The 16,349-nt window shown below is 37.7% G+C and overlaps 1 protein-coding gene across 5 annotated transcripts; it reads right to left on the minus strand.

Moving 5' to 3' along the window:
* Nucleotides 1–1,547: 1,547 nt before the first annotated feature.
* usp48 (ubiquitin specific peptidase 48) lies at nt 1,548–16,115 on the minus strand. Of its 5 annotated transcripts, none has more exons than XM_087800620.1 (28): nt 15,885–16,115; nt 15,463–15,599; nt 14,516–14,636; nt 14,220–14,361; nt 13,752–13,879; nt 12,991–13,115; nt 12,568–12,676; nt 12,062–12,195; nt 11,739–11,824; nt 11,217–11,396; nt 10,941–11,078; nt 10,714–10,863; nt 9,775–9,975; nt 9,131–9,242; nt 8,912–9,039; nt 8,629–8,715; nt 8,407–8,531; nt 6,380–6,502; nt 6,246–6,307; nt 5,996–6,106; nt 5,450–5,580; nt 3,800–3,906; nt 3,623–3,730; nt 2,624–2,806; nt 2,436–2,561; nt 2,314–2,362; nt 2,222–2,248; nt 1,548–2,142 (listed from the first exon to the last, which is right to left on the minus strand). In XM_087800620.1, the coding sequence occupies exons 2-28, from the start codon at nt 15,594–15,596 to the stop codon at nt 2,123–2,125; spliced, it is 3,147 nt and encodes a 1,048-aa protein (XP_087656746.1). In that variant the 5' UTR covers nt 15,597–15,599; nt 15,885–16,115; the 3' UTR covers nt 1,548–2,122. The 5 variants fall into 5 exon arrangements, with proteins under 5 accessions (XP_087656746.1, XP_087656747.1, XP_087656743.1 ...); XM_087800621.1 differs by having other exon boundaries at nt 16,094–16,106; XM_087800617.1 differs by lacking the exon at nt 15,885–16,115 and having other exon boundaries at nt 14,516–14,633; nt 15,463–15,811.
* Nucleotides 16,116–16,349: the final 234 nt, after the last annotated feature.

Genomic DNA, 16,349 nt, shown 5'->3' on the forward strand with positions numbered 1-16,349 from the left:
ATAAATTAGTATCCATTTATTCAAAAAGTCTTTATCATGGTAAATAAAATACTAATAGATAAAAATTCCATATATTTTTGGTTTGAGGCTTTAGTTCTCAGAGGGAAACTGATACACATTTTCTCCGAAGCCACATGGAAATATGTGTTTTAGTGTGTCTTTAGTTTGTTGAGTTGAATAGAAAAACATTAAGTTGCCATGGAAGGGAATGAGAACGACTGTCGGTCAAGGCCGGGCGGCAGGATGGAGGGTTCACTCCCTGATCATTTATCTGGTGCACCTGGCATCTGAAGACATGTTCCGTTCTCCGTATGTTTCCAAGGACGAGCAGAAATTATGCAAACATGATAACAAACTCTAGCTCAGTCGTTTCCCATCACTCCTCAAATTGATGATGACACTATGAGGAAGACGAGATCAGAACTACAAAGTATTGATGTGTCAACGTGACATAAAATAAATATACATACTGTACAAACGTACGACCGTGGGAACCACGACTTAAAATGTGCCAGAAAGACTGGACTCGGGTTCACGATACGCCGATGTTCCAGTTGAAGCACATGACGTGTCCATGGCTCTGCATCAAGGCCCGTATCATTTATATCAGGAGACCCAAGTAATCGTTTTTAACCACATGACTGGTACGTGACTGGAGTCACTCAAAAATACATGGAATTGAAGTTACGAGAATTCAACTGGTTACCAGATTCTAAACTGATTCAGTTGAATGATTTAGTACAATAGGAGCTGATAATGAGTTTTTTTCATTATAATATTGCAATATAAATTCATTCGTGGAATGCTCATTATAGCTTGATGTTCAGTAAATCAAATATGTGAAGAAGGTATTAACAGTTTTCTGGGAAATAACCATAGAACAGTGACAAGCAACATATCTAGCTTTATGCTAGTTAGCACTGTAGCTAGTGCTTGATCCAACCTTGAGAATATTGTTGTTTTCACAAAGCAGAAAATACATCGTCCAGTTGGAAGGTAGTAAAAGCTGACATGATTTACCTAGTGATGGTCTGATGAAGCTTCATGAAGCAGTGTCATTATTTTCAAAGTCCACTAGATGGCGGTCTCTGAACTATTTTCCTTTGATTTTAACTGTTCTAATGAAACATAACATTTTTAAACTGATGGCGCCACCTACTGACCTCTAAACGACATGACACTGCTTCATGAAGCTTCATCAGACCATCAATATTTTTACCTCAGATTCAGAAGATGAAAAAATTAAAGAGCGAGACACACGATTATCAGTAAAGAATTCTTAATTTAATCCATGAGTTGAGCTACAGGTCACAGAAATATAATAAGTGCTATAGAGGTCCGACAAATCCAGAAGCCGCTGGTCATGTGTGTATATATGCACATTTAAACCAAATATTGTCTTCAGTCCTTCCTTTCTTTTTCTTTTATGGTTGCTACACAGAGATAATCAAGTTATTGACTTGGTTATAAGCATCCCATAAATATCCACATGTCCGAGAAATTCCGGTTATAGTTGAACGCCAAAGCTAAAAATGATACAAATCGCACAGTGGTTGTTGTGTTTATTTGAGAATAACAACAAATAAATATCGAAGAGGAAATGTGTTTTTAATGCGACACTGTAAAACGAAGCCCGCGGGTCCGTCGACAGCTTCAGGAAAACACATCACAATGTCTGACTTTCCCACCAATCTGAGGGATGGTTTTTAGTCTCGTTCACCCAGGACAGTGCACTTCATTGAAATAAGGCACCTGGATGTATGTTTCAGAGCTCCACGTTCATTATTCCATCATGAATTTAAAACTATAACCGACAGTTGGTCAAATTCATCTTGTGAAAAATCTCAACAGTAACAAAACAACACAGTAATCCCTCAACATAAAATAAATGAACAAACATGACAGCGAATGAAAAAGAAAATATGGTACATGGAGTCAAAGTTGTTCCGAGGAGGAAGAAGCTCTGGACACTCGCCGACAGCCAGTGCAGGAGGACTAGTCCGTCGCTTTTCAAACAGTAACCGTTTTATTAAACAACAACCTTCAACACTTACACACCCGATTCATTTATATGAACACGCATCGTTTTGAAAAACAGTCGTCCGTGATAAGAACTGTCCGCCTAGTGGCCGAGAAGAGTGCCTGCAGAGAGGGAGCAGAGGAGACTTAGATCATCCACATCGTTGCAATGACTTGGCTGCAGTAAAAAGGGACAACTGACCTTTGAAGCCCTCCTCGGGCATCCTCACTGAAAAGAAAAAGAGAGTTATAAATTGAAAAGACACACGAGGACGTCGACAGGGAGACGCTCACCCTGATACACGTCATCCATGGCAGCGTAGTCTGCGATCGGCTCGTCAGCCTGGGGGGAACATGGGTTTAGAGTCAAACGTTCAGGTGACGATGGAAGGATATTTAAACACGTAGCCATGTACCCTGAGGAATATGACGCTCTCTGGGGTCACGCCTAGACTGCCAAGTGTCGCAGAGTCGTCGGTGAGAGCTTTGCCGTTGATGGAGAGGTTCTGGTCGAACGGTGCCACGGAGAACGCATGCATGATCTGCGGAACGTCGCGCCCGTTAGTTTGACTGGCGTTCTGGTGCAAGACGTGCAGAGTCAGACCTCGATCTTGAGCTCCTTCAAGGTCTGGTTGGCCGAGACCACCAGAGCCTTCTCTCCCCGGATCTTCCTGTGGCGGGTGCTTCTTCTGATTCCCAGCTGGGCCATGTTGAGCTCGGGAAGACACGTGGATGCCGATGTGCAACTTTCTTCACTCAGCTTCATCCGCTTTGCACCGTCCTCCGACTGAAGAGAGAATTCTCAGGTGAGGAAAATACACAACATCACATGTACAGAGAGTGTTTACAGCGTGACAACAGTGTCATTACTAGGTATGACTAGTTCGTTTTTGGAAATAAATGTAGAGAAATAACAACCGTATTCTTTTAAATATTATGTATGTAACTTGTTGTTGTAACTCCCTGCCCCAATCTGTGTATTTGTACAATTGTTTACTGTTGTTGATTCATTTATCAATCATTAATTTACTATCATTTTATTTTGTGAGCTGCTGTGACAAATCTGCCCAATGATGAAAGAATATTAAGACACATTTCTTACTCTGAAATAGCACATTTAGTCTTGGTACATTTTTAATTATCGTCTACCAACTTCATTTTGTACTAAAAGCGGTTTGTATGTTCTTTTTATAAGTAATGCAAATAAAATAAAGATGTTTTTTAAGACGACTCTTGTGTCGTGTCTGGGTCAAGATGGAAGCCAGGGATGTCGTCCATCTTGACCCAGAGGCAACACAAGCTTTGTCATAATTAGGACCAATAATCTGGATTACAATATTGATTAAAATATTCAGAATTGTTATCAATTTTGCAGCCCAACGCATTTTATAAATCATGATGATATAAGACGACGCAGGATTCAACAACACAACAATAAATGTATATTTATATACAAACTACCTTTTAAAAGGTCAAAGGATTGAGAGCAACAGCCTAGAAACGCTTCCCTGTTGCTTCCGACAGCAAAAGTAGGGGAGGTGTGATCCAGTGATATTCAATATGAAAATATTGTGTTTTTAAAATAGTGTCAAATGATTTTCACCTCCGCGAAGTCAGGATCCTTCTCTCCGTTCAACTTCATCAGCTCCTCCTTGTCCGGCTCTGGCTCGGAGCCGTTGGCGGTCGTCTCTGAACTCGCCTCCCTGTTCAACTGTGAGCACGGAAAACCTCATCAACCTCATGTGTACGGATGAATGTTACGACAATACGGACGACTTACGCCGCTGTCCTTGACAACTTTGCGAATGTAAATGGTTGCTTGGCTGTATTCTGTCTGGTCCTTCTGTTGCTGGGCCAGGAATCCCTCTCTGCAGTCCCCGCACAAATCTAAACACAAACACAAAGATGTGTTACTTCTGTTTAAAGACAACAAAAGTTATCATACCTTGTTTTATATAATATTTGTGTGATACAGAAAAGTGATATTCTAAGGCAGGAAAGGTGTTTGTATTGGGAATACAAATCAACTGAAGAAAAGAAACCAACATGTTATCATTTGAACAAGTTATTAGAGGACTTAATAAAAACGTGACAAATGAAATGAAAGTGATGCTTTTATACTTCCAAACAATGTAGACGTTTTATTTTTCTACATATGTTGAGCACCGTTTTATTATATTATTGTTATATTTTTTTTGATTGAACTTGTTTCGTTGTTCAAGTGTATTGTTTTTATTGCATACACTTGTTGAGTGCAATATTCTTTTAATGTATTAATTTTATGTAACTAGGTTTTTAAAATATGTTTATCTAATAATGTTGAGATCAGTAGTTATTATTATTGTATTTCTTTTATTTTACTGCTTTTGTTGTTAGATTTGACTGTTAAATATTGTAATGTTTGTTCATGTTAATGGTACCAGATCCGGAAGCACAACTCTGACCTTTGCTATTCTCGCGAGACGATCCGTTACTATAGCAAAGGTCAGTGTTGTGCTTCCGGATCTGGTGTTTGTTGTTGTTGTTTTTGTTGTTGTTGTAATGATTCTGATGTTGATCTGCATGGCAGGAACAATCACCAAGATTGGTTGAATAAAGAAAAAAGACTTATTAACCCTGCCTGTCCCTTCAACAGCGGATATTACAATATGTATACAATTGAGAGCAGTCTTCGTATAATTATTAGTTCATTTAACTTGTTTTGTTGTAAGAGTCGACTTTAAAATGTATTTTAATGCTTGTTAAGCGTTGTTTTCTCACTTTATTATTATTTATTTCACTTAATTTGTTTTGTTGCTCAACTGTATTGTCATATTCTCTACACTATATTCTCAGCGATTGTTCGTACTTTCCCGTTTGTTTAATGTCAACAAAATGTTAAACCAATGACAACACTTTCTAGTTTTCCTTACACATGCTTCAAAAAACAGGCATTAAAAACCCATAGAAACAACCAATAAAGACAACAACTGAAAAACATGTGAATTATCCAAATTGAATGATATAAGATATTCCTTTATATACTATTTTTGCATGTCGCCCAACTCAATGCTACATTTTTGTTATAATGACAACATTATCATTAAACAATAAATACTAAACATTTATTGTGTTGTTTAATGTGAGTTCTGACCTCACACACATCTACGCCATCGTTCAATCTGGCAGGGGTTGAATAGTAGCAGTGAGGAGCGTACAGGGGCTGCAGGTAAGCGGAGAGGTAGAGGTATAGAGTTGGAGTTTCCTTGACACTTTCTGGAGCTGATCTCAACACAACTCTACAGTTGGTCGCTCTTACGTCTTACCCAAAGTTGTGCGCAAGCTGATGCGAAACTAAGACCCTTCGGTCCGGCTGGTTTCGACCTCTAGTGAGTCGGCAAGCTTGGACTTACTACTGGTGAACAGACCAAACTGTATCGAGAGACCTCACCAGGCTGAATGGTGTACTGAACGATGGGGCCGGAAGAAGTCGTCTCTTTGAGGCAGTGGATGGAGATGCAATTGTCCACGATGAAAAGACGTCTGATGGTCTCCCATTCGCTGGGCCAGAGAAGAGCGACACTGCAGCAGGAACAGACCAGAACAACAGTTAGTTGAGTTTACTACGCAACACTGAAAGAGCGAAACAAAACTGAATAAGAATAATTACATTTTATGAAAGAAAAGAAAGAAAAGAATATAAATGAACACCATTGTATAACACTAAGAAAGTTGTGTCTTTCCCCTATATACAGTATATATATATATACAGTATATATATATATATATACAGTATATATATATATATATATATATGTACAGTTGTGTCTTTCCCCCATATATATATACAGTATATATATATACAGTATATATATATATATATATATACAGTATATATACAGTATATATATATACAGTATATATATATATATATATATATATATATGGGGGAAAGACACAACTTTCAGACAGGCGCAAACAAAAATGCAACACTGACTTGTGCAGGTCTCCGCTGACGAGGGAGCTGTAGTCAAACATTACGCCTCCATGTGGACAGAGTAGCAAACTGTTGGTAACGTTGCACACTGGGGAAGATTTGGTGGGCCGCCTTCAAGTAGAAAAAACACTTTATCAAATGATTTGTTCATGACAACACAATTGTTTCCACGGCAGCTTTTTTTTTGACAAATACTACACTAATACTTCCTGAGAGTAAAACGGTGACTGTGTAAAGTAGATAAACATACCTGATGAACTTCCTCCACTCGTCCACAAAGAAATATGGAACAATATAAAGAACGTCCGTCTCCTGAGAGAAGACAATGTGCTATAAATCAAGATTATCTATTGACAACAACATTTTACATCGAGCAAGAGTTACCTGAGGCCACTTGTTGAGCGTCGGCCGGTTCTTCTCCTGGAATAAGTTCACCAGCTGGTTCTTCTGGTCCATGGCCATCATCTTACTCACCGCCTCGTTGTCCTTTTCCTCCTGCTCGTATGTCTGCGCCAACAGATGACATTTGGTTATGGCGGCATCATTTCACATACACACAGAAGCCGCTCTACAGGGGTTTTTTTTTTCCTTCTACCGTGTCGTTTCTGGTCCTGAAAATATGATAACACGCTAAGGTATTGGATAACGAGAAGAATTAAAAACTAAAAGTTATTGTCATTCTACACAGGCAGATGCATTCTGTGTCCCCATCCACTGTTCATTTAGTTTCATGTAACATTATTATTTTTGTAGATAATGCATCTGTTGATTCACTTTTTAATACATGCATCTGTTTACATTTAAGCTAAAACAAAGCTGAAAACAAGAATCTATAAACGACAGCATTCAATTTACTTTAAAAAGGTAATTATAGTTTCCAAATAAAAAATAGGTAGACGATTTCGCCAAAGTTTGAAAGCTGGTACAGAAATGTGGTTCTTTTAAGGCACTGACTGAAACCCTTCAGTACAGTACAGACAAGCCTTGTCTTCGGTTTAAGTTTTTGATACACTATTGATCTCATAATATTTCAGAGACAGTATCGTTCCTGTACCTGAAGGACCCAGCTGTGGACAACACATGTAATGCTGATATATTTCCCTTTTCACTCGGGTGATGATGAATTAAATTCGCCGTTAAAGAGACTTTTTTATGTGAACATGATATTGAATTTTTTAGAATTTATGCTTCATATTTTCTACTAAAATTGTGGATCATTGATATTTTAAAAAAGCTGGTTATATGATTTCAAGCTTGGTTGACCGTGAACATAATAGTTTCTTTGTTAATATTTGATGTAACAACATGGAGACCTGCAGCTTATGGACTAGTTTGGACTGTTTATGAAAATATACTCTTTCCATTTAAATTTAGTTGGTGCATCTTTTATTATGTAAGTAAGTAAGTAAGTAATATTTATTTATATAGCGCTTTTCGAGACCAGGGTCACAAAGCGCTTAGACAATCAAAACAATACTCAAAAAAGTACATACTTTAAAGATCAAGATAATACTGAGAACAACACAGGAGTTCGAGAAATTCAAGGAAAAGCCTGAACAAATAGAAACGTCTTAAGGTGTTTCTTAAAGGAGTCAGTAGATCCATCAAGCGCAAAGAGAGAGGAAGATCGTTCCAAAGCTTAGGAGCAACAGCCTGAAAGGATTTCTCTCCTCTGGTCCTGAGCCATGAACTTTATAGTCCGAATTTTACTTCAATTTGAGTGTCCAGGTGTTTGACTCCAGGGTAATATAATCAAAATACATTTTAAAGATGAGGTGGTGGAAAATGGAATATAAATGTTTAAGCTTGTTTTGGCTGGACACTACTTTAAGTTATTAAACAATCTAAATTTAAAAAGCTTACAAAACTACTATACCATATACAAACACATAATTCGGTTCAACAAGTAGTAACATAGTAAAATATTTAGACTTATGGAGGACATTGCAAAACTATTAATTCTAAGACACAACAATGATGTTCCTCATGTGGCTTTATCCCACTCCTTTTAATACCATTTATTTCACGATTATTTTGTTAGTTAAGAGAGGAAGGCGAATTACAGTTTTATGAAAACCCTCTCTGAATCAACCAGCTGTGTCAGCATTCCTCCTTGGATTTCCTGGTGGGTGACTGAACTAACAGAGGAGCATATGGTTCATAACATATTCTTTGATTTTTTCCATTACTGTAAATCATGAGACAATAAATACCGAACTGTTATTACATTGTGAGTTGTCACCCTAATTAATGTTCGGGGTTTCAAGTTCCCAGGTGTTCTGATCACAGTAATTTATGTGCGTGAAATGTCTACACTTTTAAAGATATAATTGTTTCTCTATTACACTTCCGTTTGTTCCTTCGAAATGTAATGTTTTCACACAAAATACGATTTATTTGATATTCCTTACCAGGCACTGCTGGCAAGGCACTTGGTTTTGGCTGAATTCCAGTGCGTCTGGTAGATAAGCCTTGAGTTTACTCCACACCTTCGCCGAAACCAGCTTTCTTTCAGAATCCAGAATACCCAGGCCTCCTTAATGAGGAAAAAAAAAGCACCAAAAATGTTTACTTGACAGTCAAAAATTAAAGAGTTACTGTATATGAAGAATTAAAGGAACTGCGTGACATACCGTGACTACAGATGATATCCTCGTTAAAAGTTTTCATCTCCTCTTCCTTGACCTCCGTGTTATCAGAGTCGACCTCTGAAAAACACACTAGAGTGAGAATAAATTAAACGCTGATCTTATATACATCTTATTTAAATGAGCACTGTCCTTCATCCCACAGCACAACATGTAAGCAAAGTTCAAACATTTGTCAACGGACCAGTGTAGTTTTACTATTTGTCCAGAGGATTTATCATCCTGTCCATCACACAGTTTGACATAGTTATTCCAATTCCTTGCTCACCTTTGCTGCAGGAGGGTTTTGGGTCATTGCTAAGGCCATTACCAGGCCTGGACTCATCTTCCAGATGTGCCAATGCCAGCTGCCTCCATCCACGCAGAGAAGCTTTTCCCACCCAGTATCCCCCAACACTTGTACGTGTAAACAGAAAATGAATATTACAAAAGGAAAACAAATGAAAGCCATTATACTATTGACTGTGAGGATAATGATATTGTGTACCTTGGAGAGTTTTTGACTAGATTGGAGATTTCCTTGAAGTCTTCATTGATCTGGTTTTTTAGCCGAAGTTGTCTACATCGTTGCTCCACACACTCTCGACAGAGGGAGGAATCTACAAGAAACAACATGAGAAGTAGGATGAGCTGTTGTTTACCAAACTGGAATCAGACAGTGATTTAAAAAAAACTTTTGGGAAGAGACAACCCAATGAGTTGGACATTAAATTAAAGTAAAACAGACTTTTTTCCTATTGTCTTGTTCTTTATTATTATTTAAATTCAATACGATGCTAGCAATTATTCTAAGATGCTTTTCACTATGCAACTATGCCTGAGCTATTTGCCTGGTAGTGTCTACCACCAAACTGCTTTAGACTGAAGAAACAATATCATATCATCAATACTATTTGGAAAACACAGGTGTTTCAAACCCAATTATAATAAAATAAAAATAAAAGTGAAGAGTAGCGTAAAAATAAAGAGAATGTACAAGTGCATTTATATAATGGTTATTTTTTTGGATAAATAATAATACGATAGTCCCTTAACAATCTTTTCTTCTCTTAGAGTCATAAACAAATTAAATGCTAACCAAATCTAGTGAAGGACTAGTTGCACTATTGAACACACTGCTAAAGACCTTACCGTCCAACCGGGGTCCTCCATTGTAGCGCTCATACAGGATATGAGCAGCCTTCAGGGAAACTCTCTTGGTGTCAGACACCATCTCAGGATGTAGTTTGCCATGACAACAGAGGAGGGATGAGTTGTTGATTTCCTTTGTGGCTGTGGAGTCATCCAACCACTTCTTTAACCAGTCCAAAGGTATGAACTCATACGCTTCTCCTGAGGGTAAAAAGCATGGGAGACAACATGTCATGTTTATGTTTCCCTGTGACAATACAAATGCCACATACTCTGGAACACGCTCTGCTTCTCTTGTGTTCAGCACCCAAAAAGGGAACCAGTCCACATAAAACAATGGGACAATTTCTAGCCTCTTTGGCAGAACAGTAGCTAGAATACATTCACCCCCGAACAGATTAATAAAGAATATCATTTTTCTATAATTGCCAATGTAAATTAATGACGCTCATGACCATTACAGTGAAAAACACTAAAAAAAAAAAAAAACATGTTTAAGGTTAAGTTTAAATAGTCACACTGTTGCTTTAATACCACACAGTAACACTTACATTAACTGGCCAAAAAAGACGGTAAGTAACATCTCAGACAGTTCTTACTGTAGATTCAAAGTAGTTCAGTGCTCTAACCCCCTTTGTTTGTCTTTAGAAACTGGCTAATAGTACATGATTTTATTTCTGATGGGATTTTAAAATGGCCAATAGATCGAGCCATAACAAAGACACCTAATTTGATATTCATTAAAATGATTTCAAAGTGCATTTACAGGTCATAATAATTAATAATAGAAATTGCATGTATAGTTATGATTAGTGTTTTTCACAAAGACCTCTTATCTACTCATGCCAGAAAGAAATTTCAACAAAACTGAAATTGTAAGACATAGAAGTTAATGATTTGATGCGAAGATGAAGGACAACGAAAACCACCAATACTCACCAGGTTCTGCTGGCAGAAGCTGATACAGCCTCTGCACCTCTTCGTGCTTGGCCTTGCCTTTATCGACGCTCATTTTCCTCATGTCAGCCATTTCATTGCACCACTCCTCAAACTTGTGGTTGTCTTGGTCCACAAGCCTCTGCAGGACCACTGAACGATATGTTTAAAATAAGGAAATGGTTACATTACAACATTTCTATTTGACAAAAAACAAATAGTACACGTACCGGGCACATCAACAACCTCCCCAGAAGGATCCGAGTTCCCTTCTTCCTGGAGCTTGTACACCAGCATGTAGGCGTTCCTAGAGCAGTGGTAACCCTTAGGGCTCTTGGGTTTCCGTGTCTGTGTCTTTACACCCTGTGCTAAAGAAAGAAGGCGATGGACACTTTTAATTAATCAAAAAGCACAATCAGAATCTTATATATTTCTTTGTTGGATTAAAAAAACAATAAATCATCTAAACATTAAAAAGGGTAAACTGCATTTGCTACGTTACTCACCAATGTCCTCCTCAACACCCAACTGCAGCTTCTTGCCCTCCATCTTCTCGATCTCTTCATCGTTAAATTTGTACCAGTCGCTCGTGCATGCGTCCTTCACATGCGCAATGTAATGTCCTGAGTAGGCACTGATGCCACGATGGATCAGCACCGCACTCAGTTCATAAAGACTATTCTGAGCTAAGGAAGACAAATAAATTAGTATCATGAAGCAACTATAAACATTTTTTTTACATCCCGTCAGCTGGTGGTGATGGTCATGTTATAAGAGTGAGATGCAAGTTTAACGTCCACCAAAATGTAAAAAACAATTTCCCGAAGGAGACCTCCTGAGGGATCAATAAAGTTTTACCTTACCTTACCTTAAATGATGTTGTTGTTTGTACGTGTATATTTACACATTTGGAGAATTACAAATGGGATTTGCGTCAGATGTGATGATTGTATGGCTCAACAAACAATAAGCCCTTATGTACTTGTACTATTCTTTTCAAGACAGCAGTATGCATCATGATATCTTACCATGATTTCCTTCCAAAAAAGGTTTCATGTCGAGCTGCTCTGGAAAACTAATATAGCTGTTGAGCTTCTTTTTGCGCCCCGTTTGTCTACACAGAGAGGTGTCAGTCAATAAAAAGGTTCACACTTCACCAGACTAATACAATATTGTAAGAATAAATATATGCAAGCAGGGGTTTTCAATTGATTTAGCAACGCTTTTGTTCTAACCAAACAATAGTCCTACATGTAATTAATCAGGTGCCTGCATCAACTGAAGAAGTTTATTGTGGTATAAACTAAACTGAGCATTTTTTCATCGTGTCACAGTCTTGGCATATTCTGACCTGTCAAAGACGAATCGCATGAGCTGCATGTTGAGTGTAGGGGGAAGACTTTGCAGTTGAATCCTCCGTGTAGCACTCTGTTTATTCTGACAACTCTCACAGAAGTACAAGTTGTCTCCATCAAGTTTCTCTTCCTGCAATTTTGAGACACAATTATTACTCGTATGGCAAGGTAAAGTTACACAGAACCATTTTAGTCTCTTGCCTACAAGTGATGTAGTAATATCAGGCAGAACTGCAGCAAGAAGTCTATTCTTAAAAAATAGAACCTGAAGGACGAATACATATATAACAAGTCAGTTGGCTTGGGAAATATTTGATTTACTTAATTTCTGCTTATTTAGTTTTCCACTTCAACAGAAGAAATTGGGACAATAAAAGAAAACTTATCGAACAATATATCAAGATTCAGCATTGAAAACACATTTTAGAAAAACCAAACCTGATATGGCAGTGAAAGCCACTGACTACAAGATACCTATATGATTGTTGGTAAATTGACAAACCTGAAGAAACTCTGTGATACAGTCTGTGATGTTTTTGTGACCTTGAATGTTTAGTTGCAGCTCATAGAATCTGGACTTGATGGCAGATGATCGCCCACACTGGTTGCACCTGTTAGTAAAAAAAACATTAGGAGCTCTTCACTAAATAAACAACACAAATTAACTTTAATCATCATTAGCATAACATTCTTAAATATAAAACTTAAAACTACCTATTGTTATATTGTTGAAACTTTTTCCAAAACACACACTATATATTTTTTGTGCATCTCAGTAGTACAATAGATTATATAATGCCTTGTACATAAGTGTTTTTTTTTCAAATTCTGGGAGTTTGTTTTCTAAATAACCTTTAATGATCATGGTATTACATATATAAAATAAAGCAGTAGCGGGGTAGAGTTCCTTCTCTTGTTTCCTTACACTGTGACGTATGAAGACTGTCCACAGAATTGCCGCTGGATGACGTTGTGCAGGCTTGGGTTCTCCTCTTTAGACAGTGTGTCCTCTAACAGGGAGAGGAAGAGTTTGGAAAATTCTTGAGCATCCTGAAAGACCAAATGCAGAATTATCAATGCTAGTCATCATTTGTTGGAGGCTCTTTCGACTCCTGTGATAAAACTCAGACTATTGGACTCTCGTTGAGATTTTCGCCTCCCTTGGATACTTACATACTATACACCTAATCCATGACCTGGTACATGTGTGTAAAACGTTAGGGAATATTTCACAAAAGTGTCAACCCATAAATCACCCATTTTCTGCTGGGTTACTAGTTCAAATATAGTTTAAGAATTATTCCGGTTAACACATGAAACTTAATAAAACATTTACACAAACTTATCAGGGTTTAAAAACATGTTACACATCCTAAATGTGAAATAAATTTTTATCACAAACGTCACACAGGCTTCATTTATTTAAAAAAAAAATATATATATATAAACACAATACCAACATTATTGTAATAGCTTCCGTAGATATCCAGGTGAATGTGACGTTGCGCATGTGGTTAAGAAAATATATTGTACAAGAAGCGTTCTGTAAATCTTTGTTCAAAATAAACTTTTTTAACTATTCCTGGACATTTGATTGAAATCTACTTATAACTTTGAGTTGAATTTTAGACAACAACAACAAGAGGAAAGACAGATAGTAAGACACACAAAAATATTCAGATTTACCTGCTGCTGCCCTATGTCCAGTCCTAGAGCTTTAACCAAGCCAGAAGGGTCGATATATTTTCTGTTGCTGTTTTGCAGGAGTGCAAATAAATACTGCAGATGCTCACATATGGACTCCGGTTCATAATCTGAATGAAAAAGACAATTAGACAAGAATAAAATCTTTATCAAGAACTAGAGGCAAAACCGACCAGATATATTATCATACTGTCAATCAATTATCCACTCCCATGTATTAATATCAATTTGGGAACATGAATGATCCCTGTCTTAAAGTATTGTTGAAGATAATCATTAACAATTGGAATGGAAAAGCGGAATAAACAGGAATCATTGAAAAGGAAATGTAAGTAATTAGTGTTTGTCTGCTAGAAAGTATGATAAATAGACATCCTAGCTCTGTTCCAATATGAAGCTTAAGTTAATCAATAATTCTCTAGTTGTGCACAATAGACCAGAGTACCTTACCTGACTGGATGTCATGTTGTTGTGCTTTAGACGTTTGGCACTGGTAGAGGCTTTTCCGTAGCTCCAGGTTGTGGAACCACACTTGTAGGAATGTGTTGACGTAACATGTGGCACCCAGGTTTGTGAGGCCAACAAACGTGTTCTGTGGGATTAGATAATATCTTAGACATATCTTGCTGTGGATGCGTTTGTGGAAATTAATGGTTTACACTGTACAGAAAGTTATCTATAGAAAAGCATTACAGTGATCTCTGAAAATATAGAAACTAGTCTACTCTTTTTCTTCGTTGACCTACCTTTTCTCGACGTTCTGAATTTGGGTCATCTACATTATGGAACGCATTTTCATTTATCTCGCCGAGCCACGTCTGTTCGCCAATGCCCACAAGACAATTTGGATTTCCTTTACAATTCCTTCTGAAAACCACAACATAAAATCAATCACATGCACACACATAGCAGACAACCAAGATTTCAACAATAGATATAATTTATCTTTGAATACATACATTGTGAGGATACAATGGTAACAACTTAATTAAAAACGCAGAGATAAACCCTGCTAAACTGTGTCTTGGTAAAGACGATCACTACATCATTGTCAATACCAACAAGAACCTAAGACAACCCTTTTTTAAATATTCTTTACAGATGTAAGTCCAACAATAACAATGACATTGCTTCAATTTTGCATGACAGGAAGTCGTCATAACTATTGTCCAATTGTGACACACATTTTTAAGAGAAAGCGATAAACACTTAAACCAATGATGATACAAATATGGGGGGGAAATCAGATCATCTCTCTCAAAACTCAGCCTTAGTATCATAGTCTTGAACATGTAACTCAATATATACGACCAAGCCAGATCTATGATCATCCGTTTCTTAGTTGATGAATTAGTGACATTCTAAAACATTAACCCGGAGTACTCATAATCTTTTATAGCCAATGTTGTAAACGCAACATGGGATTTTTTTTTGTGGTGGCATTACAGAATAAAAGAATGAAATACGATAATAATTGTGATGAATTATTCTGTGAAGTACTACAGTTATCACTGTAGCATCAGAAGACATTTTTTTGTTGAGGTTATCACTTACTGTGAACAATACATTTTTTCAAATGTTTTATTTCGTATGTTGGGGTATGAGTGGTTCACGTCATATGCATATTTCTTGATATATATAAACTTTAGCTCGCCCAGGGAAAACAATGATGAAGTAAACAAGCATATGCTACCTGCAGGTTCCTCTCTTGCAAGCAGGGAGGTTGACACGGTAAACGAGCTCCACATGCTCTTGTTGTATCTCTTCAGGTAGTACCGTTTCTACCCAGCGCCAGGCAGCTTTCTCCAGTTGCGTCCGAGGCGCCATGTTCTTTAGAATAATAAAAAAAAGGCTTAGAATAAGATCAATATAGTTTGGAACCATGTCATATGTTTGGATGGACCGAGGCGGAAGGCTAACGTTGACATGGTCACAGAACACTTTGCCGCTCTTAAGTGCGACGAACAAAAACTGTCAACAGCGTCGTAGATGGAGAAACGAAAGCAAATGCACACGAAGAACAACACGACGCCGAGAAGAGTTCAAACACGAAGATAGATAAGGGAAAAAAGAACCAGGAAACTGCGTGCCCTGTTAGCTACTATGCTAGCATACCTCGACCAACCGGCACGGTTAGCAAGTCATTTTTCCCCCACACTCAGATTAACGATACCTGGTGCAGTCTCCCCTTGTTAACTGTATCAATGTGTACTTAACGTAACGTCGGCTGACAAATTTAAATGGTATGTATTCATATTTTTCACGGTTTATTTTAGATTTAGCGCCCTTGCGTCAGTTAATAAATATATTATACTTGAACTCACATTCAACACGACGTCAACTGATGACGTCGGGATACATGTGGGCGGTGATTGGTTGTGCGGCAGGAAGTGCGGACGTACTTCCGGTTGCGCTTGAACAACGGTTTAGGCGCGACGAAGCCCCCCCCCTCCCTTCCCATGAGGTCTTACATGTAAACATCCACAAACCTATAATATTGTGATCGAATACATAACTTAGATTAAACAGTATTTATTACTTTAATTATTACTTAATAAACAACGCTGCTGCTGTGGAACA

This window comes from Callionymus lyra, chromosome 10 (assembly GCF_982586985.1).
Source record: "Callionymus lyra chromosome 10, fCalLyr1.hap1.1, whole genome shotgun sequence".
In the NCBI taxonomy this organism is placed as follows: Eukaryota; Metazoa; Chordata; class Actinopteri; order Syngnathiformes; family Callionymidae; genus Callionymus; species Callionymus lyra.